The sequence below is a fragment of the Rana temporaria genome, chromosome 13 (assembly GCF_905171775.1).
Source record: "Rana temporaria chromosome 13, aRanTem1.1, whole genome shotgun sequence".
Lineage (NCBI taxonomy): Eukaryota > Metazoa > Chordata > Amphibia > Anura > Ranidae > Rana > Rana temporaria.
Genome location: NC_053501.1, coordinates 97136905 through 97162978, shown reverse-complemented (window position 1 = coordinate 97162978; position 26074 = coordinate 97136905). Strand labels below are relative to the sequence as shown.

Sequence of the window (26074 nt, the reverse complement as noted above, 5' to 3'; positions counted from 1 at the left end):
GACGCAAGAGCTCTTGTCCCGCCTCTTTGAGACGCCCATACCCCTCTCCCCGAAGCTTTTCCTCTTCTCAATCGCAAATAGCCCACCGCATGGGAAAACTTTTTTTGTCCGGAGTTGGGCTCTAAGGACTACCTGCCCTGCTGCCACATATATGCGTTATGCAGTCAGCAAGAGGTTAAAGAATAGCTGTACTAAAAGTGCACTTGTCCATTAATTATTCTAAGGCCCCGTACAGACGAGGGGACATGTCCGATGAAAAAACGGTCCGCGGACCGTTTTCATCGGACATGTCCGCTCGGAGATTTCGGTCTGATGGTTGTACACACCATCAAACCGAAATCCCCGCAAACAGACAGCATGGTGACGTGGCGGTGACGTTGACGCCACCACGTCCGCAAACCAGGAAGTAAAATACTTCCACGCATGCGTCGAATCCATTCGACGCATGCGGGAGATTTCTGTCCTCTGGTTAGGTGTACTAAGCAGCGGACATGTCGGACGGACGGGATTCCAGCTGACAAGTTTTAAAGCCTGCTTTAAAACTTTTGTCTGCTGGAAACCTGTCTGCTAGGCAGTACACACGGTCGGATCTGTCCGCTGAAACTGGTCTGCGGACCAGTTTCAGCAGACATGTTCGGTCGTGTGTACGAGGCCTTAGATCTGGGAAGTGAAGAGGTGTAAACAGTTATCATGGTATCCTTTCTAAGGGCCCGTACACACGATCGGATATTCCGACAACAATTGTGTGATGGACGTGTTTTGTCGGATAATCCGACCGTCTGTACGCTCCATCAGACAACTGTTGTCGGAGATTACGACAATAAATGTTGGATAGCCATGCTCTCAAATTGTCCGACAACAAATGTGTTCCGTCGGATTATCCGATTGTGTGTATACAAGTCCATTGGACTAAAATCCAAAGTACAAACACTCATGCTCCGAACCAATGCTAAAAATCAGACAACATTAGCAGAAGTTGCCCAAAGGGTGGCGCTAAAGAGCTAAAAAACCACATAGTTTTGCGTATGTTGGCTGAAAAACTGTATGCAGAACAAGTTCACGGCCAACGCCCTTTGGACAAAAATCCACAGATTTCCACAGAATCCGATTGTGTGTACGAGGCTTTAGGATATCTTTATGGTGAAAGCATTGATCTTAAAAATCCTGCAGCAAGCTGATGTTAATAAGTTAGGCCCGGATTCACATACATTGGCGCATATTTATACCGGCGTAGCGTATCGAATATACGCTACGCCGACGCGGCGCAGAGAGGCAAGCACAGTATTCACAAAGCACTTGCTCCCACTCGCTCTCAAATCTACGCTGGGTTTCCTCGGCGTATTCCGGCGTAGGTGGAAGTGGGCGTCAGCCATGCTAATGAGGCGTGACCCCATGCAAATGATGGGCCAAGCGTCATAGAAGTATTTAAAACGAACGGCGCATGCGCCGTCCCGTGGCCGCATCCCAGTGCGCATGCTCAGAATCACGTCAAAACAACTGCCTAAGATACATCAAATCACTGCCTACGACGTGAACGTAACCTACGCCCAGCCATATTCACGTACTACGTAAACGACGTAAAATACGACGGCTGTGTTCCCTGGTCCATACCTTAGCATGAGTTGCGCCTCATATATGGGGCATAACTTTACGCCGGACGTACGACTTACGCAAACCGCGTATATTATGCGCCAGGCGCAAGTACGTTCGTGAATCAGCGTATCTCCCTCATTTGCATATGTGCATAGAAAATCCATGGGAGCGGCAAATGCGCCCAGCGTAAATATGCACCTACGATACGCCAGCGTAGACAAGTAACGTCGGTCGGATGAAGCCTATTTTCAGGCGTATCTCAGATTGTGGGCACGGCGCACAGATACGACGGCGCATAGTTACACTTACGCGGCATATCTCGAGATACGTCGGCGTAAGTGCTTTGTGAATCCAGCCCTTAATGTTTAAACATTTTAATGCTCAGGCTGTAAATTCCAGTCTTGAAAGACAATAAATAATCTTTTCTATGGAATGCATTTTTAGGCTTGTCCCCCAGGAATGGGGATAGTGCAGAGTGTTTGCTGAGCATCATGTGTCCTCTGTGGGATGGAGACAGGTCCAACATATGGATTTAACTATACACAACATGCTCATTATTTGAAATAAAACTGGACTTACGAACACAGATATCATTGCTCTCATAGTATCCTTGGCAGCATCGATAGCGCTTTCTGTAGTCGAGCTTTACACCATGGCGGTACGCAGTCCGGTACATAATCCTAAAAGAAGGATTTACAGATTCAAATCAATAAAAAGCCAAGTATAACAATCTTTCCATTGGGAGATTCTACTTTAATCCAAACATTTTATTTGCCAATATATGTGTACGTTGTAATTCTGTTCAGCTATCTTGGTAATTCCCACACCCTATTACACTTCATAAATAGCAGGATGACACCCAGGAGGGTGTTCTAAATGTAGTGGGCCCATGTGCAAGATTGTAAGTTGGCCCCCTTTCTGTATCCAGGCTCATTTCACTGAATACTAAAACAGTATGCAAACATTAACCATGCCCATAGGGGTAATATGATTGGCTTTGCAGCTACAAAAAGTTAAAAGAGTTTGCCAAGATATGAGCAAGACCAAAATAATGAAAGACTTGAGGCATACTGGGATAGAAAACAGAAACAAATTCAGTTTGCGTCGCAGCGAATGGTGGGTAAAGCAAGATGGCATGTAACAGCTGGAGAGGCCTAAAGCAGAACTGGGGCATTATAGCATTGGATTAGCAGTACTTCCAGAACCAGCAGCAGTGACCTGGATGGGAACTTGGGAGAGTATTGCTGGTTAAGGGGAAAAAAAGGCTGTCAGCAAATGTTAGAGGGGGGTGGGAGGGTTGGGGTGGTAAAAATTTAATTTTAACCCGGAGTGGATAAGCTGACTTTAAACCAGTGGTTCTCAACCTGGGGGTCGGGACCCCCTCAGGGGTCAAATTACTATTTGCCAGGGGTCACCGAATCCTGGGCTGTTCCTGAAGCCCACACTGATCTCAAAGAAAAAGGGAGAGAAAGATTAAGAGAAAGAACAAGAAAGAGGGCTAGAGAGAGGAATGGGGATGGGAAACAAGAAATTAGAATAGAGAGAGATAAAAGAAGAACAAAGAAAGAGTGGCACATCCTAAAGTGTATCATAAGGGGTTTTAATACTGTGCGAGTGGAAGGGACTCAGGGAGCGCTAAATGTCCATGCGTTTGGGGTGCAAATTACTTGTATTGCCTTGGGTGCTGACAACCCACACTACAAAAATTATTTTACTGTTAGGGGTCCCCACAACTTGGGAAGTTTTATCAAGGGGTCACGGCACTAGTAAGGTTGAGAGCCACTGCTTTAAACAGAACCCATGCCTATTTGCTTTGATCAGAAGGGCGGATACCATTCCTGTGTCACCTTCACATTAGAGTCCCCAATTCCCCCTTCAAATCAGACTCCCTCTTTACATCATATTCCCCTCCTTCACATCAGTGTCCTCAGTCCTCCCTGCACATCAGAGCACCCCCTTTAGTAAAGGTCCCCCTTTACATTAGAGTACCCCTTCATATCAGGGTCCCCACCTTACATCAGTGTCTTCAGTTCCCCCTTCACATGTGATTCCCCCCTTCACATGAGATTCCCCCCTTCACATGAGATTCCCCCCTTCACATGAGATTCCCCCCCTTCACATGAGATTCCCCCCCTTCACATGAGATTCCCCCCCTTCACATGAGATTCCCCCCTTCACATCAGAGTGTCTCCACTTTACATCAGAAACCGCAGTCCCCCTTCACATCAGATTCTCCCATTAACATCAGGTTCCACCCTGTACAGTAGCGTCCCCCTTTACTACAGGAGCTCCCTATTCACATCAGAGTGCCCCCTTCACATCAGAGTGTCCCCTTCATATTAGATATATATATATTCGCCAGCACACCAGGGATCATCTTAAAAAAACGTCCAAAAATTTAATGCATATCTATTGATCCAAAAGAGCAACGTTTCGAGGCCACGCAGGACCTCTTCGTCAGGCAAAAGATCATATTAGAGTCTCCACTTTACATCAGAAACCGCAGTCCCCCTTCACATCAGATTCTCCCATTAACATCAGGTTCCTCCATTTACAGTAGCATCCCCCTTTACTACAGGAGCTCCCTATTCACATCAAGTGCCCCCAAGATATAAGCCAGTCACATCCAATAGCATTTCACGGTAATAAAATGATGTCTGTCAACCTCAATCCTTCACTATAGTGAGCAGTATGACAGAGGGCAGGAGCTGGGTGGTGGAGTAGGAGTGAACAGAGGTGGACTACAGATGAGTTCCTTCCATGACAGAATTATCATCCTCTTCTGAATGCTGGGGTAAGCAATGAACTTGGTTGGGTGTCGAAAACGAGTGACACATTTTTTATAACGCATGGTTAGAAAAACCTGCAAATTTCAACGCCCAAAAATACCCAGAAAAGTTCTTTGGCATGTTTGTTACATGTAAAGCAGCCCATTGAAATGAATAGGCCGCCCTATGCATGTAGCATGAAAAACGTGCCAAAACCTAAAAATTCACATTCCGGAGAGACCAGGTGTGAATGAGGCCTCATGTCGCGTACACACGGTCGGAATTTCCGACAAGAAAAGCAACATAAGTTTGAGCCAACATTCCGTCGTAAAAAATAATCCACGGTTTTCTTGTTGGATCTTCCGATCGTGTGTACACGGCATAAAGCCCCATAAACACTATCAGTTTTCCTGCAGGTTTTTCTCTTCAAGGGCCTGCCTGATTGCATACAAATTGAAACTCTTATGCCGCGTACACACCATCACTTTATGTGATGAAAAAAAATGACGTTTTTAAAAACGTCACTTTAATTGACCGTGTGTGGGGGAAAACGTTGTTTTATGTCTTGTAAAAAACGACCAAAAAAAATTGAAGCATGCTTCAATTTTATGTGTCGTTTTTCAAAAGTGCACTTTTTACTTCACAGAAATTGACTGTGTGTAGCAAAAAACGTCGTTTTCTAAGACGTTTTTTCATCCACGCATGCCCAGAAGCTACTTATGAAGCAAGCTTCAATGGTAAAACGTGGTGGAACGTAACCTCACTTTGCAAGAACATTGTGAGAAAAACGATGGTGTGTAGGCAACTTCGTCTTTGAAAAGTGAAGTTTCAAAAACGTCATTTTTTACTTCACAGAAAGTGTCGTTTTTTTTCATCACATAAAGTGATGGTGTGTATGCGGCATTAAGGTTTGACCTCATATTAGATGGTTTTGGTAAACCTGAAGAGAAAAACCTGCAGGAAAACTGATAGGGCTAGATTCAGATAGACTCGTCTATCTTTATGCCCGGCGTAACGTATCTCAGATACGTTACGCTGCCGTAATTTAGGGCGCAAGTTCTGTATTCAGCAGGAACTTGTGCCCTTAGTTACGGCGGCGTAACGTATCTGTGTCGGCGTAAGCCCGCTTTATTCAAATGTGAATGATGTGGACGTGTTTTATGCATATTAACTGTGACCCCGCGTATTTGATGTTTTTTAAAATCCCAGTGCATGCTCGAAAATCCGCCGCAAAACGTCATTGCTTTCAACGTGAACGTAAATTACATACATCCCTATTCGCAAACAACGTAAAATTTTCAAAACTCGACGCGGGAACGACGGCCATACTTAACATAGGATATGCCTCATATAGCAGGGGTAACTATACGCTGAAAAAAGGCGCCGGCCGGACGTACGTTTCTAAATCGGCGTATCTAGCTCATTTGCATATTCCTCGCTTAACTATACGGAAGCGCCACCTAGCGGCCAGCGTAAATATGCAGCCTAAGATACGACGGTGTAAAACACTTACGCCAGTCGTATCTTAGGGAAATCTATGCGTAACTGATTCTATGAATCAGGCGCATAGATACGACCGGCCGGACTCAGAGATACGACGGCGTATCTGGAGATACGCCAGCGTATCTCCTCTCTGAATCTAGCCCATAGTGTGTATGGGGCTTAGGAGAGTAAACTTCCTGCACAGAGAATGTGATCAGTTAGGCCATTCTTATATCTAGTTGGTCAGTATGGGACAGGTGCTGCCAATAAACACTCGTTGTGTGTTAATAAAGATATGGAAAAACTGGAGCTAAAAAAAAATGGCTGTTAAAATGTGTAATCTATTTTTTAAACAATGTTACTTACTTCTGAGGTGTACATATCTTGAAGTAGTTCCAGTTACCGTCACATGAATCAGAAGTAGACAGGCTGTATGGATGGGCATACGATTCCTTCACTGCTGTGGTGTAACTGAGGAAGAAATGTAATGTTACTTAAAGTAAAACTTAAAGCAAAACTTTTTATGACATTCCTGAAGCTACATTCTTACAAGCCCTGATTAAGGGGGAGCTTGTGGTCCCCAAAACGCATTGGCTGCCTTCCCTGATGATATTTGAGACACATATAAGGGACTTTTTGAACTCTCTAGACCACAGGTACGACGTCATATCTTCTTTCTGAATCCGGGCCAGGGGGTTTATCTCTTGGCACTGGTGCTATTCAGGGAACACGTTGCAATCTCTAAATGAATGAAACGTGTTCTCGATTGAACGAGGTGGAGGGCCTGGGAGATCATGATCTCCTCCTCATCCAATCAGAGAACACAAAGCGATCTCTGTATGGTGCCCATGTCCAGGGGCGGACTGACCATTCAGGAACCCGGGCACTGCCCGAAGGGGGCCCCATCAGGGCCTCAGTAAAACCAGGGACAGTATGTAAAAATCTGTGTTTTTTTTTTTAATTCCAAGATTATAGCTGCCCCGCCTCTCCAGTACCTTTTCAGTGTGTGTGTATGTGTATTCTGTGTGTGTATACTGTGTATGTATACTGTATGTGTGTGTATACTGTGTGGCCCCATAATCTATTGCCCGGGGGCCCCATAATCTCCTATTGCCCAGGGGCCCCATGAGTTGTCAGTCCGCCCCTGCCTGTGTCAAATGGAGCAGCCTCCTGTGTTCAGTAAACAACAAGGCAGCTGTTTAGCATGGGACCCAAACATGGGCGTCCGCTGAACTTTTTTCAGGGGGGGGGGCATCATTTTAAGGTCATCCATGCTCGGTCCCTTTTTGACAATGTCATATGTGTGTGTAACAGTGTGTTTGGCACTGCTGCTGTTACCTGTAGTTCTTCAGCGATCAATCATAAGCCCAGGAGAGGCACTGGCAGTGTATTCTCTCTCGTCTTGGCCACTGCATGCCACGCACCTGTGGGAGGAACCGGCGCTGCGCCAGCCAGATCGGCATAGGCATAGCAAGTGAAACATACATTTACACAGGCAGGCAGGCTGAGGCAGCCAATCACGGAACAGAACATCCGGGATGTTAAGCAGAGGCCCGAGTGGCAGAGCCAATCCGATGCTTGGGCCGGGGGTGAGTAGGGAGGGACGGATGTGTCTGTATGTATCGCGGTGAATAAGTCGGAACAACACTAAGTGAAGCCCCAGGCCCCAGGCCAGCAGCAGACTTAGAAAAAAAGTCCACGGCCATTGCAACACAGGGGGCAAGTTAAGTGTCTTCTCTTACGATTCCAGGGGGGGGCAATTGCCCCCTCTTGCCCTATGGAGCGGACACCCATGGACCCAAAAGCTAGCAACAATCACTCTAGTAGTGGGTTTATTATTTTGGAACGTTCAGATCACCAGCCGTGTTGGTAAAAGCAAACAGTCTTTATTTGCCAAAAGGTAAAATGAAACAGAAGTTACCCAAATGGTGGCGCTAAAGAGCTGAAAAAACACGTAGTACGTCTAGTACGTCACTACATTCGTGTTTGTTGGCTGAAAATGTTCTGCCGTGTGTATACATTACAAGTTCACGGACAACGCCCTTCAGACAAATGGAAGCCGAATCGTGGCTGATGGAAGCCGAATTGTGTGCACAAGGCTAAACTGATGCTCCAGTCCAAGTGTTGTGCCTGTGATTGCTACTGGGAGCCAGATGCCAGTTGGAGTACAGCCCTAGAGGGGCAAACGCGTGTTTGACCTGAACTAGTGATTAAGGCCCAGTCCAGGAGGCAGGTGAGTGCATATTGCTCACTCAATGCATGTGACATGTGGGTGGTCAGTTGGAGAGGAGGCTGTGATATTTGGAATTCACTGGTGGTTGGCCACACATACATATTTAAGGACTTTTTTGTTTCATCATTTGGGACTCATTTATTTAAGAGACTGAGGCCCAGATTCTTGTAGATGGGCGTACAACTCCGCGGCCGTAACGTATCTCATTTACGTTACGCCGCCGCAAGTTTTACAGGCAAGTGCTTTATTCACAAAGAACTTGCCTGTAAAGTTGCGGCGGCGTAGCGTAAATCACCCAGGGCAAGCCTGCCTAATTCAAATTAGCCGGGTAGGGGGCGTGGAGCATTTAAATTAAGCGTGTTCCCGCGCCGAACGTACTGCGCATGCGCCGTCCAGAAAATATCCCAGGGTGCATTGCTCCAAATGATGTTGCAAAGACGTCATTGGTTTCGACGTGAACGTAAATGGCGTCCAGCCCCATTCACGGACGACTTACGCAAACTACGTAAATTTATAAATTTTGACGCTTGAACGACGGCCATACTTAACATTGGTTGCCCCTCATATAGCAGGGGCAACTTTACGCCGCGCAAACCTAACGTAAGCGTCGTAACTTCACTGCGTCAAACGCTCGTACGTTCGGGAATTCGCGTATCTAGCTAATTTGCATACTCGACGGGGAAAACGACGGAGGTGACACCTAGCGGCATAAAAAAAATTGCATTTAAGATCCAACAGCGTAAGAGCCTTACGCCTGTCGGATCTAATCTAATGGATATCTATGCGTAACTGATTCTAAGAATCAGTCGCATAGATACGACGGCCCAGATTAGGACTTACGACGGAGTACATGGCGTTGCGCCGTCGTAAGCCCTTTGAGAATCTGGGCCACTGTTTTAATTGCGCTGCATCATTATTTGTATCATACCTTAAAGGGGTGGGGAAGCAACTAAGAATTCTTAAGCCCTGTACACACGATCGGTTTGTCCAATGAAAACGGTTTGTTTTCCATAGGTGAAAAAAAATAGAATCAAGAATCAGAATCAAGTCGACGCACGCTCGGATGCATTGCACTTCATTTTTCTCAGAACCTCATAGGGGTAGATCCACAGAGCGAGTACGCCAGTGTATCTACTGATACGCCGGCGTACTTTCAAATTTCCCGCGTCGTATCGTTGTCTTGAATCCTCAAAACAAGATACGACGGCTTCTGGGTTAGATCCGACAGGTGTACGTCTTCGTACGCCTTCGGATCTGAAATGCAATACTTCGGCGTCCGCTGGGTGGCGTTCACGTCGTTTTCCGCGTCGGGTATGCAAATGAGCTTTTTCCGACGATCCACGAACATACGCGCGGCCGTTGCATTCTCTTACGTCGTCTCTAGTCGGCTTTTTCCGGCGTGTAGTTTAAGCTGCTTTTTTGCGGCGTATAGTTATATTTGCCATGTTAAGTATGGCCGTCGTTCCCTCAACTAAATTTGAAATTTTTCTTTTTTTTGCGTAAGTCGTCCGTGAATCGGGATGGACGTAAGTCACGTCTAAGTTTAAAAAATGACGTCCTTACACGGCGGGAAATTTAGAAACGAAGCATGCACAGTTCATTCGGCGCGGGGACGCGCTTCATTTAAATGAAACACGCCCCCTAATCGCCGATTTGAATTCCGCGCCGTTACGCCGCTTGAGATACACTATGCCGCCTTAACTTACGGCGCAAATTCTTTGGGGATTCGAACCAGCAAAAAGTAAGTTACAGCGGCGTAGTGTATCTCACATACGCTGCGCCAATGTATTTGTATGTGGGTCTACCCCATAATGTTTTACTGGACATCGACATGGTCGGATTTTTGACCGATGACGTGTGTGACTGATGAAAGTCAGCTTCATCGGATATCCGATGAAAAAATCCATCGGATTAGATTCCTTTAGATATCCGATCGTGTGTACAGGGCTTACGATTTGTGAGCACGTTGATTTGCTTGTGATTTATGTACATTAGGTTTATCGGTCACAGATAGTTTATGGTATTTTGCATTTTAGCTTACCATTCTGATCTTTGAGTAAAATGCTGTGAGTATAACATAAAACAGACCGTCAGTCTTTCCAGCATATAGACAAACATTACCAGTCCACAGTTATCCCGTTACAGGCAGGAAGCAGGAAGAAGAGTAGACCAGCTGCTTCCTGTCTGTATAGTGATAGCACCATGTCTGAAATACATTTGCTCCCTAGGCCAAAAGGAACACATGGCCTACATGCACAAAACGTTGTTTTTCTTTTACCTTTCCCAGTAACTGCAGACATTGGGGTCATTTGGGTTGAGAGATGTGCCAAGCTGTGCTTGAAGTAAGAAAATCATGGCTGATAGGTAGAATTTTCCTGCCGCCTTCATTCTGAAAAGCAACACATATATGTTTTTGTTAGGACATCATACAGCAACATACACTATTGTCCGGTTCATTTAATAATAAACACAGTTTAAGTGTGAGGTCTCCTCTCCACCAATGAGATTTGGGAATAGCTGTAAACACAGGAAGTAGATGAGTGGAAAACAGGAAATGGCCGTTACAGAGGATGTTTTGTCGCTGAGTATAGTCATGTTTAGGCAGATGGAAAAACTGGCTTTCAGTCAGAAAATTGTCAAACAAAGCAAATCTAAACCCAAACACAAAGATGGCGGGTCTTCATTTTTTTTTTTTGTTCTTTGACAGATTAGAGAAAATCATCTTCAGGAAGTAATGAAGCAATCTAATTCCTATTCTTAAAAGTGCTTTGGCATAAATAGATACAACATCAGTAGATGCAACCGCCACCTGCCTTATAATATGTACAAAAACAAAATATCATAACCTTGAATTGTTACCCACGGCACTGTTACATGGATAGAGGCTACGGGCTACATTCACATAGATCAGCGGATCTTTAGATCCGCGTGATCTATGTGATTTAAGATCCGCTGCTGCAACTTTGAGAGGCAAGTGGGTAATTCACAAACCACTTACCTCTAAACTTGCGGCGGCGGATCGTAAAACCCCCGGGGGAATTCAAATTCCGCGGCTAGGGGAGTGTACTATTTAAATCAGGCGCGTTCCCGCGCCGATTTTAAATGAAAATTTTCCCGGCGTGAATTGCTCCCAATGACGTCGCTAGGACGTCAGTGGTTTCGACGCTTACGTAAATGACGTCCATCCGTATTCGAGAACGACTTACGCAAACGACGTAAAAAAAACAAAAATCGACGTGGGAACGACGGCTATACTTAACATTGGCTGCGCCTCATAGAAGCAGGGGTAAATATACGCCGGGAAAACCACTACGGAAACGTCGTAACAACACTGCGCCGGGCCCGCGTACGTTCGTGAATTGGCGTATCTCGCTGATTTACATATTTCTCAATGTAAATCAGCGAGAACGCCCCCCGCGGCCATTTTTAAATTGCAGTTAAGATCCGACGGTGTAACACAGTTACACCTGTCGGATCTTAGGCATATCTATGCGTAACTGATTCTATGAATCAGGCGCATAGATACGACCAGCTTAAGTCAGAGATACGACGGCGTATCAGGAGATACACCGTCGTATCTCTCTCTGAATCTGGCCCTACATGTTTCTCCATATCTGAAAGGTGAAGCAATCGAAGGAACGCTGTTAAGGTGAGACAGGAGTACCCTTTGCACTGAATGGGCAAGGTGACAGGGTATCTTTAGCCACTTTTCTATCAGGCAAATTTTAATTGTGCGCACACATGTTAAAATCTGAATTGTTTTCTAGAATTTATTTTTATTTATATATATATATATATATATATATATATATATATATATATATATATATATATATATATATATATATATATATATATATATATATATATATATATATATATATATATATATATATATATTTACATTTTTTAACACTTTTAAATGTTTATTTATTTATTTTTTCCTCATCACAACCCCCTTGTTATAAAAAAAAGTAAAAAAAAAAAACATTTAAAAGTGTTAAAAAAATTAATTATATAAAGAAAAATTAAAAGTAATTTTCTAGCAAACAATTTAGATTTTAACATGTCTGTGAACAAGCCTCCTATGGGCAGGTTACAGGTCCTCTTTATGGAGCCACCAAGGATCTATTAGACCCCCAATGTGTCCCTTGCTCTCTATTGCAACTAATCAAGCACATACCATGCTTGATTAGCTGCTCCCCCCCGCTACAGTAGCTGGAGAATAACAGCTGTGAACCCAAAAGTGACGTACAACGCATTGCTTCCGGGTTCATTGCACAGATCAGGGAACAGATCTCTTCCAACACAACGGGGGTTATTTACGAAAGGCAAATCCACTTTGCACTACAAGTGCAAACTACAAGTACAAAGTGCACTTGGAATTGCACTGAAAGTGTACTCGGAAGTGCAGTCGCTGTAAATCTGAGGGGGTAGATCTGAAATGAGGGGAAGCTCTGCTGATTTTATTATTCAATCATGTGCAAGCTAAAATGCTGTTTTTTATTCTCCTTGCATTTCCCCCTCAGATCTACAGCGACTGCACTTCCAAGTACACTTTCAGTGCAATTTCAAGTGCACTTTGTACTTGTAGTTTGCACTTGTAGTGCAAAGTGGATTTCCTTTTTCGTAAATAACCCCCAATATGTTCGAGCATCGTACAGTGGTCCCATCCACCCTGGATGAATGACTGCAGCACCAATGCGGGGAGGTTGCATCTTCCTAGTGATGTAAAAGTGATCAGGCAGCTCTACAGTGACCCAGATCCCTTTTACATAAATGACAACTTTAAAAAAAGCAATACCGAGTTCGCGGCTACAGTAGCAGCCATGAGTTTTAATCCTTTATATACCAAGACATACTTTTGCAATGCATATGTTTTTGGTTTTGTGGGGTTTTGTGGTTTCGTCTGCTCCCTGTCATCGGGAGCAGTGATCAATGTCGTGTCACTGGTAGTCCAGCCCCCACACAGTTTGAATCACTTCGTAGGACACACTTAACCCTTTCCTTGCCCCCTACTGGTTAACCCCTTTCCTGCCAGTGTCATTTACACAGCAATCAGTGCATTTTTATAGCTTTGATCGCTGTATAAATGACAATGGTCCCAAAATAGTGTCAAAAGTGAACGATGTGTCCACTGCAATATCACAGTCACGATGAAAATCTCTGATCGCCGCCATCACTAGTAAAAAATAATAATAATGCCATAAAACGATCCCCTATGTTGTAGACACTATTAGCCAGATTCAGGTAGATGTGCCTAACTTTAGGCGGGCGTAGCGCATCTCATATACGCTACGCCGCCGTAAGTTAGAGAGGCAAGTACAGTATTCACAAAGAACTTGGGTCCTAAGTTACGGTGGCGTAGTGTAAATGGGCCGGCGTAAGCACGCGTAATTCAAAGTAGGCTGTAGTGGGCGTGTTGTATGTTAATGAATCCTGACCCCGCATAAATGACGCGCCTAACGAATGGCGCATGCGCCGTCCGTGGACGTATCCCAGTGCGCATGCTCAAAATCACGCAAATAGTCAATGCTTTCGACGTGAACGTAACCTACGCCCAGCCCCATTCTGAATCGACTTACGCAAACACCGTAAACGACGTGAAATTCGACGGCTGTTCCGACGTCCATACTTAACATTGGCTGCGCCATCTTTTTGTTGGCTTATCTTTACGCCTGCAAAACGCCTTACGTAAATGGCGTAGCTTACTGTGACGGGCGTACGTACGTTCGTGAATAGGCGTATCTTGCTCATTTACATATTCTCTGCGTAAATCGACGCACACGCCCCTAGCGGCCAGCGTAAATATGCAGCTAAGATACAACGCGGTAGGAGACTTACGCCGGTCGTATCTTAGCAACAGAGAAGCGTATCTCAATTTGAGCATACGCTTAAAGATACGACGGCGCGGATTCGGACGCCGTCGTAAGTCTTTGTGAATTTGCCTATATAACTTTTGTGCAAATCAATTTACGCTTATTGGGATTTTTAAAAAAAATAATATGTAGAAGAATACATATCGGCCTAAACTGAGGAAGAGATTTGTTTTTTTATATATTTTTGGGGGATATTTATTATAGCAAAAAGTAAAAAATATATATTTGTGGGGGAAAAAAGGAAGCTATGAATAAGCACTAAAGTTTGGTGCGAAACGCGTCAGCTTTTTACCCCATCTGCTGTGGCATGCTTTTTGTGTGTTTTTTTGATTTTACAATAAAAGCAATTTATTTTTGGAGTGTGGCTGTCCAGAACGTTTTCCCTTCATTTTGCATCACTCTATGCATGGCCAGCACCCGTGGCTTTGGATCAGGTGAGGAGACTTTCTGATTAGTATCCTAGAGCGGTGATTTCTCTTTTGCAAAATTTGTTTGGGTGCAAGGTTGCAGGACCGCGCAATTGTCAGTTAAAGCGACGTAGTGCCTAATCGCAAAAAATGGACCGGTCATTGGGCAGCCAATCAGTAAATGATGGTAAAATGTTCATCTTACAGCAGCCATCGGTGACTCCGGTAGACCTACCGTGTTTCCCCGAAAATAAGCCCGGGTCTTATATTAATTATGCCAACAAAAGACACAGTAGGGCTTATTTTCAGGGTAGGTCTTACCATGTAATGTGCTCTCTTCTCTCCCCCTCTCCCTCCCTGCCTGTCTGGAATCCCCAGTGTGAACTGAGTTAAAATGCTTGTAAAATCCTACAATCCACTCTATTACAGTATTATATAATATACAATGTGTGTGTTCCTGTAATATAATTGTGCCAAATACCTTTGTTATAGCGCCATTCTGCGCTTCTGTGACTCGCCGGAGCTCTCTTCCCCACAATTATATTACAGAAACACACACATTGTACATTATATACTACTGTAATAGAGTGGATTTTAGGATTTTACAAGCATTTTTAACTAGGGCTTATTTTCGGGGTAGGTCTTATATTTCAGCCCTTCTGGGAAATAATGATAGGTCTTATTTTCAGGGTAGGTCTTATTTTTGGGGAAACGGGGTAAAACCAGTTGCAAAGAATATATATATATATTTTTTTTTTTTTGCTTTGACAGAACATTGTTCAAGATAATTCAACATCCATGAAATATTTACCTTATCGAAAAATGAAACATGACCAGAATAAAACGACCACATGCTCTCATTCACGCAATATGGTTTCTCTTACTTGTTAAAATAAACAATCAAAGGAATATGGGGGTGTATTTTAAAATCACTTTATACAAATTCCTTTTCAGATTTATAAACCTAAGAATGGATTTAATAAAATCCAGAGCGATTTTTTTTTTTATTTCTTTGTATATACATTGAGAATTTTGTCTCAGGGATGAAAATTTGGCTGCATTTTTTAGATCTGATTAAGTTTGACGAGAGACGGTTTCTGTGTGACCCGAAAATTCAAGACGTTTGGATGTTAGGACCACCCTGCTGAGAAGTAAGGGATTTGGTGATCCGTGCATCCTTCAGGCTAGAGCGGTTTGTTCCCCAGATAAAAACTAGGAGGCCATTAGAGGGCCCCGGGGTTGGGAAAAGAATTTAGGGCTTGGCTCAGGCGTCTGTCTTGTTCATATGTGTTGGATCTGGGCCCTGAACTTGCAGAGGTAAGGAGTGGAAGGCAGAAGCTTAGGAGGACTGCTGATTTGTCTAAATCACTTGACGTTTTAAAGCTGACTTTGCATTCTTCTAACAATAGCCCTAGATCATTGCTGTTATGTACAAGCGAGTATGTACTGTGTATCTGTGACTATGGCATACACGGTATAGTACCAAAACAACATTAAGGACCAGATCCACATACAACGGCGCATTATTGCGCCGGGCGTAGCGTATCTAAGATACATTACGCTGCTGTAACTTCCTTTTTTTTGTTTCGAATCCTCATCGAAATTGCGCCGTAAGTTACGGCAGTGTAGTGTATCTTTTGCGGCGTAAGGGCGCGGAATTCAAATGGAAGTGATGGGTGCGTGTTTTATGTAAATACGTCGTGACCCGACATAAACTAAGTTTTTTTTAAACTGCGCATGTGCCGTCCGTGGGGATATCCCAGTGCGCATGCTCGAAATAAACCCGGAACCAGCCAATGCTTCCGACGGTGACGTCATTCTACGCAAATCCCTATTCGCGAACGACTTACGCAAACGACGTAAAAAATTCAAATTTCTAGGCGGGAAGGACGGCCATACTTAACATTGAGTACGCCTCATAACAGCAGCTTTAACTATACGCCGGAAAAAGCCGAACGCAAACGACGTAAAAAAATGCGCCGGGCCGACGTACGTTCGTGGATCGCCGTAACTAGCTAATTTGCATACTCGACGCGGATTTCGACGGGAACGCCACCTAGCGGCCGGCGAAAAATTGCAGCTTAGATCCGACGGCGTACTAAGACGTACGCCTGTCGGATCGATCCCAGATGCCGTTGTATCTTGTTTTGTGGATCCAAAACAAAGATACGACGCAAGAAATTTAAAATTACGCCGGCGTATCAGTAGATACGCCGGCGTAATCCTTTTGTGGATCTGCCTCTAAAGCTTTACACATAAATCGCATCAGTTTGCCATTTTAAAATAGGGGGTTAGATACCAAAGGAAAATCCACGTTGCACTACAAGTGCAAAGTGCACTTGTAATTGCACTGAAAGTGCACTTGGAAGTGCAGTCGCTGTAAATCCGAGGGAGACATGCAAGGAAAATAAAAAAACAGCATTTTAGCTTGCACATGATTGAATGATAAAATCAGCAGAGCTTGCCCTCATTTCAGATCTTCCCCCCAGATTTACAGCGACTGCGCTTCCAAGTGCACTTTCAGTGCAATTTCAAGTGCACTTTGCACTTGTAGTTTGCACTTGTATTGCAAAGTGGATTTGTCTTTCGTAAATAACCCCCAGGGTTTGCACATATGCAGAGATGATTTTTAACCTTTCTTCTGTTTTTGTAAATCCCTATTTTATCACAGTTACGTGAAAGTTTATGTTTTTGGGGTTGTATTCAAGTTGTGCATAGAGAGATTACATAAGTATAACATTTAATTAAAGTGGTTGTAAAGACACAAGTAGCTAGATTCAGAAAGAGTTAAGCCGGCGTATCCGTAGATACGCCGTCGTAACTCTGAATCTGCGCCGTCGTACATTTAAGTGTATTCTCAAAATAAGATACACTTAAATCTAGCTAAGATACGACGGCCTGCGCCGTCGTATCTTAGCTTTCTATTTAGGCTGGCCGCTAGGGGCGTGAACGCTAATTTACGCCTAGAATGCGTAAATCAGCGAAATATGCCTATTCACGAACGTACGCTTGCCCGTCGCAGTAAAGATACGCCGTTTACGTAAGGCGTTTTCAGGCAAAAAGTTAGTCCAACAAAAAGCTGGCCTAGCCAATGTTAAGTATGGACGTCGGTCCCACGGATGGCGCATGCACCATTCGTAAAAAAACGTCAATCACGTCGGGTCACGATTAATTTGCATAAAACACTCCCACCTCTTCACAATTTAAATTAGGCGCGCTTAGGCCAGCCCATTTACGCTACGCCGCCGTAACTTAGGACGCAATTGCTTTGTGAATACAGCACTTGCCTCTGTAACTTACGGCGGCGTAGCGCAAAAATACGATACGCTACGCCGGCTCAAACATACGCCGCCCTACGTGAATCCAGCTATCGTTTTTTTACCTTCATGCATCCCCCCACAACCCCCCTAATACTTACCTGAGCCCCCTCTCAATCCAGCGATGTCCGTGAAAGCCTTGCCTCTCCCTAGATTCTTACTCTGCTGTCAAACAGAGCCAGTGAGCCAATCAGAAGACGGAGGGAGGGGGTGGCTGAGTCATGGCTCTGTGTGTTAATGGACACACAGAGCCATGGCTCTGGAGTGCATCTGCATGGGTCCCCCCAGAGCAGGCCGCTTGCTACGCACTGCGCACAGAGGCAAGTACTGGATTTTACAAAGCACTCGCTGTTAAAGATACGCTGGGCTTCCTCGGCGTAAGCCAGCGTAGGTGGAAGTGGGCGTGAGCCATGCTAATGAGGCGTGAACCCATGTAAATGAAGGACTGAGCGTCATAAAGATACGAATAATGTACGGCGCATGCGCCGTCCCGTGGTCGCATCCCAGTGTGCATGCTCAGAATCACGTTGAAACAACTGCCTAAGATACGTCGAATCACAGCCTACGACGTGAACGTGACCTACGCCCAGCCCTATTCACGTACTACGTAAACGACGTAAAATCCGACGGCTGTGTTCCCTGGTCCATTCCTTAACATGACTTGCACCTCCTATATGGGGAATAAAGTAAGTCTTACGCAAACCGCGTATATTATGCGCCGGGCGCAACTACGTTCGTGAATCGACGTATCTCCCTCATTTACATATTCGAATCGTAAATCAATAAGAGCGCCCCTTGCGGCCAGCGTAAATATGCGCCCACGTTACGACGGCGTAGGAAAGTTACGTCGGTCGGAAGAAGCCTATTTTCAGGCGTATCTAGTTCTGTGGGCACGGCACATATATACGACGGCGCATATTTACACTCACGCGGCGTATCTCGAGATACGTCGGCGTAAGTGTTTTGTGAATCCAGCCCTTTGTTTTGATCTATATACCCCCTTATCTGCGTAGGCAGTTTTTGGGAAAAGGTAAACTAACTCCTTAATCTATATCTGACTGGAAGATCACAACAAATGCACTCAAAAGCAATGCAAAACAAGCATACATTTTAAAAAATTCAAATAATAAATCTGTTGTATGAATTGCTTTTTGGTGATTAAACATGCTACTGTGAAGGGAAAACATTTTCTCAGTTCCCAGTAAAATATGCATTTTTATCCCAAAAATTCAAATCACAGCAATGGACAAATTTGTTTCATTAAGGCCATTCATCTAACAGCTAATAAATAAGGCTTTCGTTTGGTCACACCTCATTCTAGCTGTGTGGATCATAAAAAATGACACTTTTGGAAAAAAAAAATAATAAAAAAATGACACATCCGTTCGGAGGGGGTGCTGGAAACGGCGAGCCTGAATGAACCAATACGAAGTCATGGAATATTTGAACCGGATTCTCAAAATACAGATTTTTGGCGTGCTGTCCCTTGTTCTGACAGATTGTTTTTGGAAAGGCTTTGTGTGAGAACGGCAGCTGTATTAGGAAAATGAATCGAAATATTTGTATGAACGGATAGGTTTACTTGTTCAACAAAACATTTCACCAAAGGGGAATTTCAGCTCCATGTTGTTTTTAAGCAATTCAAATGTGATGGACCTACTAAATCAGCTGCCTCCAAACTTTCCAAACAAAGGGCCAGTTTACTGTCCTTCAGATGTTGAGGCCCCGTACACACGACCGGATCTATCCGCTGAAACTGGTCCGAGCGGACAATTGTCCGGCGGATCGGACAGTTTCCAGCGGACAAAAATCCGTCGGACATGTTCGGTCGTCAGTACAGACTCACCGGACACGTCCGACCGACCGCCATCCCTCGCATGCGTCGTACTGATTCGACGCATGCGTGGAAGCTTTGAACTTCCAGGGCCGCCCACGTCCCCGCGTATTGTTTAGGCGTGGATTTCTGTCTGATGGTGTGTACAATCTCCGGGCAGACATGTCCACTGAAAACGGTCCGGCGGACCGTTTTCAGCGGACTGTCCGTCCGTGTGTACGAGGCCTAAAGGTGCCAAACTGGGACCATCGGTAGTAGAAAATGTCCCGGCATCAGTGTATATAATCACTGGAGTAAACAACGCCCCATCGTTGATGTCATTGGGAGGAATTTTTCCCCATTAATGGTGTCATTTGGCCCCATTGTTGGTGTCATTGAAATTAACTGTGCCACATCAGTGGCGTCAATGGGCTACATTGTTGGTGTCATTGGAAGGAACTGTGCCACATCATTGGTGGAATTGCATCCCATCGTTGGAGTCATTTGGAGGAATTATGCCTGTCATTGTCAGTGGATAGTGCCCCAATGGCCGGATAAAAGTAAGCAAAGGGCTGCACCAGGCCCCAGGGCCACAGTTTGGAGACCACTGTAATAGAGTGTGGTGTACCTGCTTTTTAAAGTGAACCTTAAAGCGGAGTTCCGGAGAAAAAAATAATATTATAAGCCAGCAGCTACAAATACTGCAGCTTCTGACTTTTAATATATGGACACTTACCTGTCCAGGGTGCCCGCGATGTCGGCAGCCGAAGCCAAACTGCTTGTCGGCTCTCGGCTGCGGCCACCGCCATCCTCGGTAAAGGAATTTAGGAAGTGAAGCCTTGCAGCTTCACTTCCAGGTTGCGTACTGTGCATGCGTGAGTCGCGCTGCGCATCCTCACTGGTCCCTGTTGTCTTCTGGGAGCTGTGTGTCTCCCAGAAGACAGCGGGGGGGGGACAAAATAGGCACAAGAAGTGGCGTAGGTCACAGCGGTGATCTATGCCAGGAAGTGGGAGCAAATACCTGTATTACACAGGTATCTGCTCCCTCCTCCCCCCTGAAAGGGGCCAAATGGGACACCGGGGGGGGGGGGGGTTCCAAAAAGTGGAAGTTCCATTTTTGGGTGGAGCTCCACTTTAATTAAAACAAGTTTGCAGTCTTATAGGGAACATAAAGAAGTGTTAATTGTGTCTAAGTGTCCCCAAAAGATTTATATTTTGTCGGGATTTCCTCCTGAAAAACTGCAGTGTGCTTCCTGATATATGATATACGAGGGTGCCTAGGCACTCCTGTGTCCGCAGCCTCATAGCTGAATATCCGCAGCTGGAGGTAATCTAAGGCTCTGCTGCTGCTAGTCTTTCAAATTTGGAGTGAGATTTGTGATGCCACCCCTGTACTGCTCACTGTTCTCCTTGCTGGAGAGAAAGCAGTACTTGAGAACCTGCAGTGCAAGGATCACCATGCTATTGCTTCGTGCATTCGGTTTGTACTTATATAGGGAACATTAAGAAGTGATTATTGTGTCTAGGTAGTATCCTAAAAAATGTACACAATATCATTAGATCATTACCCACCTTGCATTATGGGTGTCTTCCCTGTAGGACTTCTATTCCCGAAGGGTAAAATAATGTTTATGTTCCTCTAAACAGTCTATGCCAGATCTGAACGCTGGCTGACTTTTTCTTTGCTATGTAAATGCTGGCCACTCTTACACCCTTAGTCCAAGACCATGTAATATGAAACTACCAGAACTGCAGACAAAAGAGACTGTTGATAAAATAAGTCCCCACTTGCCCCCCCCCCCTTATCTCTATGTAAACAGCACTAACAGGCATTACCCCATAGACATGCATAAGGGGTGCCCTAAACATCCCGCGTTGCGCCGATTCACCCTGCTGTCCTGAGCCCCTCCCCCAAATCCCAACCCCCCACCCCCACAGTTAAAGGGGAAATGGCCTGGAAATGACATGGATGAGCGTTTGGGGTGAAAGAACTTGACTGACATGCACAGAGTCCTGACCTCAACTCAACAGAACACCTTTGGAATGAATTAGAGCGTAAACTGTGAGCTAGGCCTTCTTATCCATATCAGTGGCTGACCTCACAAATGCGCTTCTGGAAGAATTGTCAAACACTCCCATAGACACACTCCCAAACCTTGTGGACAGCCTTCCCAGAAGATTTGACGCTGTTATAGCTGTAAAAGATGTACCAACTCAATATTGAACTACGGACTAAGAACTGGGATGCCATAAAAGTTCACGTGCGTGTAAAGCAGGTGTCCTGATACTTTTGACAATATAGTATATACAGTGGCGGCTGGTGTAAAAAGTGTTTTTGGGGGGCAGCAAACAGTATGCCAATCCCCCCGGTCGGTCGGTAGGTAGCACTTACCCCTTCACCGGCAGCGGCGGCTTCCCCTGCTCAGTGGTGGCGGCTTCCCGCTCTCCTGCTCTGCACAGGTCAACCCGGCGAAGGCGACCTCCTGTTCTCCTGCTCTATATGGGTCAACACGGCGAAGGCCATTTCCGTTTCCTCCTTCCTTGGCGGCCAATCTGAAAACGGGTCTCACACCCGCTTCTGATTGGTCGGATTGAGGATCAGTGTTTCTGTAGCGAATATTTATTCGCTGTTGTAACTCACCTGGGTGGGATCGGAACGCATTCTCTGTGACCTGAGCCCACCCTAGAGCCTCTGGCTCTAAACAGGAGCTGAAAGGTGCCAGGCACATAGAGGGTTGCCGCGACGGCCGTGGATACATTCATGCTATGCATGAATGTATCCGTTGCATATATGGGGTGGTGTGAAGAGAGTGGGCGGCGCCCCTAATGGAGGGCCCCGAGTATATATATATATATATATATATATATATATATATATATATATATCTTGATGTCAGCCTGAGTGTATATATATATATATATATATATATAATAGTTTCTGCAGTGCAAGGAGCATGCTGAAAGGCGGAAAGAGCAGACCCAGATAGCAAGCAGTTCTGCTGCAAGTTTGAAAATGACTTGCTAAGCTTTTGCTAGACTTGCCAGGCTTCACAAGTTTGTTGCACAAGTCCACATTGCACGACTTCAGATCAACTTTCTTTGCAAACATTCTGCAAGTCGGCTGAAAGCTCTGGTTCACTTATGTTGTGCAATAGTCATCCCACCACAGGGGGTCACTGTGGCTGAATTTTCATGCTGTAGACTTGCAGAGCTCTTGCTGTAGACTCACCACTGCAACTTTGCTCTTGCTAGAGACTTGCCATGCAAATTTGCTACACATTGGAAAAGTGTAGACTTGAACTTGTGCTTCAAGTGCTCTGTAAGGGCCAGATTCTCAAAAGAGATACGACGGCGTATCTCTGAGTCTGGCCGGTCGTATCTATGCGACTAATTCTTATGCCGCGTACACACGGTCGTTTTCTGCGATGTAAAAAAACGACGTTTTCTGTGAAGTAAAAAACTACGTTTTTAAAACGACACTTTTCAAAAACGATGTTGCCTACACACCATCGTTTTTTCACAGTGCTCTAGCAAAGCGAGGTTACGTTCACCACGTTTTTCCATTGAAGCTCGCTTCATAACTAGCTTCTGGGCATGCGCGGGTGTAAAAACGTTGTTTGAAACGTCGTTTTTTGCCACACACGGTCAATTTCTGTGAAGTCAAAAACGACGTTTTGAAAAACGACACATAAAATTGAAGCATGCTTCAATTTTTTTTGGTCGTTTTTCAGAAGACATAAAACGTCGTTTTCTCCCACACACGGTCAATTAAATTGACGTTTTTAAAAACGTTGTTTTTTTACATCGCAGAAAACGACCGTGTGTACGTGGCATTAGAATCAGTTACGCATAGATTTCTATTAGATCCGACCGGCGTAAGTCTCTTACGCCGTCGGATCGTAACTGCATATTTACGCTGGCCGCTAGGGGCGTGTACGCTGATTTACGCGTCGAAATATGTAAGTCAGCTAGATACGCGAATTCACGAAACTGTAAGCCCGGCCGACGCAGTACAGATACGCCGTTTACGTTAGGATTTTTCCAGCGTAAAGTTACCCCTGCTATATGGTGGCGTAAGTGCGGCGTACCAATGTTTAGTATGGCCGTCGTTCCCGCGACGAAATTTGAAAATGTTACGTCATTTGCGTAACTCGTCCGTGAATGGGGCTGGACGTAATTTACGTTCACGTCAAAACCAATATGTCCTTGCGGCGTATTAGGAGCAATGCACACTGGAAGATTTCCACGGACGGTGCATGCGCCGTTCGTGAAAAACGTCAATCACGTCGGGTCACAGAACATTTACATAAAACACGCCCCCTGTTCGAAATTTGAATTAGGCGGGCTTACGCCGGCCTATTTACGATACGCCGCCGCAACTTACGGAGCAAGTGCTTTGAGAATACAGCACTTGCCCGTCTAAGTTGCGGAGGCGTAAGGAAAATAGGTTACATTACGCCCGCACAAAGCTAAACTACGAGAATCTGGCCCAACTTTCCAGTGAAAATGTGCAGCAAGTTAACAGACGTACAATTCAACATTGCCACAGGTATAGCAGTTCATTTGTATGCATTTCATCCGAGTTCAGCTTGACATAGCAGAAGGTGGTTGGTGCTAGGGGTACTGCACAATATTTTTACTTCTTGTTAAAAAAAAGGAGTGTATCACTGGTCATAATTATAAAAAAACGACTGCTGGCAATGTCACAAAAATTGTGTATGTTCTTCGAGAATGAAAGATGAATGTGAAGTGATCATCTGGACTGTGTCAGTGAGCTTTGTGTCTTCCCTTGAAGTGTACAGGGCGCTCTGGATTTCATTAAAGTTTCTGAATGAAAGTGTTCCTCCTCGCTGTGTTCTCATTACACGCAGGAAATAAACGCTTTACAGGCTCTCGTTACAGCTCCGATAGTGTGGGAATCTTGGTGCTTTCAATCATCATGTGTCCATATTGCCGCAGGGTCTCCAAACCTTTCAGTATAAGGACCACTTTATATATTTCACCAAAAAAAATAAAAACATTGCAGGCAGAAACTAGAAAAGATCCAATTCGGTCCATTGCCCCATCAAAAACTGCTCCATCAAAAACTAGCCCATCAAAACTGCACCATCAAAACTGCACCATCCTATTTGCCCCATCAAAAACTGGCTGCTATGGAGGGTTGCTATGGACTGGTTGCTATGGACTGGTTGCTATAGACTGATGGCTATGGACGGTTGCTATGGACTGGTTGCTATGGAGTGGTTGGTATGGACGGTTGCTCTGGATTGGTTCCTATGGACTGGTTGCTATGGACGGTTGCAATCAGTTCTACAAATGACTGAATGAGATTTATATGAATGAATGCATTTTGCTTGGAGCGTTTTTTGTAAATCACATGACTTGATAGAATAGAGAAAGAACTTTAGTAAAGCAAAAAAAATTCCAAATAAACTTGAACCATTAAGAAAAGTAAAAAAATAAAATAATTCAGCCTGCACCTTCCCCATCAAAGTCCCCCCCCCCCTACATTAGTGTCCCCCCTTACATCAGTATACAGTGGCTATCAAAAGTTTGGGCACCCCAGGTATAAATTAGTATTAATGTGCATAACAAAGCCAAGGAAAGATGGAAAAATCTCCAAAAGGCATCAAATTACAGATTAGATATTCTTATAATATGTCAAAAAAAGTTGGATTTCATTTCCATCATTTACACTTTCAAAATTACAGAAAACAAAAAAATGGCGTCTGCAAAAGTTTGGGCACCCTACAGAGTTAATATCTTGTACTGCCCCCTTTGGCAAGTATCACAGCTTATAAATGCTTTTTGTAGCCAGCCAAGAGTCTTTCCATTCTTGTTTGAGGTATCTTTGCCCATTCTTCCTTACAAAAGTCTTCCAGTTCTTTGAGATCTCTGGGCTGTCTGTCACGCACTGCTCTTTTAAGGTCTATCCATAGATTTTCAATTATGTTGAGGTCAGGAGATTGTGAAGGCCATGGCAAAACATTCAGTTTACGCCTCTTGATGTAATCCCCCGTGGATTTTGAGGTGTGTTTAGGATCATTATCCATTTGTAGAAGCCATCCTCTCTTTAACTTCAGCTTTTTCACAGATGGCATCAAGTTACCATCCAAAATTTGCTGAAATTTTATTGAATCCATTTTTCCTTCTACTCGTGAAATGTTCCCTGTGCCACTGGCTGCAGTACAACCCCAAAGCATGATTGATCCACCCCCATGCTTCACAGTTGGACAGAGGTTCTTTTCATTAAATTCTGTGCTCTTTCTTCTCCAAACGTACCTTTGCGCATTCCGGCCAAAAAGTTCGATTTTAACCTCATCAGTCCACAGAACTTGTTTCCAAAATGCATCAGGCTTGTCTATATGTTCATTTGCAAAGTTCATACGCTGATTTTTGTGGTGAGGACGTAGAAGAGGTTTTCTTCTGACGACTCTTCCAGGAAGACCATATTTGTACAAGTATCTCTTTATAGTGGAATAGTGTACCACAACTCCAGTGTCTGCCAGATCTTTCTGGAGGGATCGTGCAGTCAAACGTGGGTTATGAATTGCTTTTCTCACAATCCTGCGAGCTGTTCTG

General features: G+C 44.6%; 1 protein-coding gene across 2 annotated transcripts in view; it reads right to left on the bottom strand.

The window, feature by feature from the left end:
• Positions 1 to 26074, bottom strand: part of LOC120920885 (multiple epidermal growth factor-like domains protein 10) — a 221048-nt gene that overhangs the window by 130796 nt on the left and 64178 nt on the right. For both annotated transcript variants that reach the window (XM_040333275.1, XM_040333274.1), the window contains exons 2-4: positions 10355 to 10465; positions 6210 to 6314; positions 2173 to 2273 (exon numbers count right to left, since the gene is read on the bottom strand). In XM_040333275.1, the coding sequence (XP_040189209.1) occupies positions 2173 to 2273; positions 6210 to 6314; positions 10355 to 10464 (316 nt within the window). In that variant the 5' untranslated portion in view covers position 10465. The remainder of the gene's footprint in view (positions 1 to 2172; positions 2274 to 6209; positions 6315 to 10354; positions 10466 to 26074) is intronic.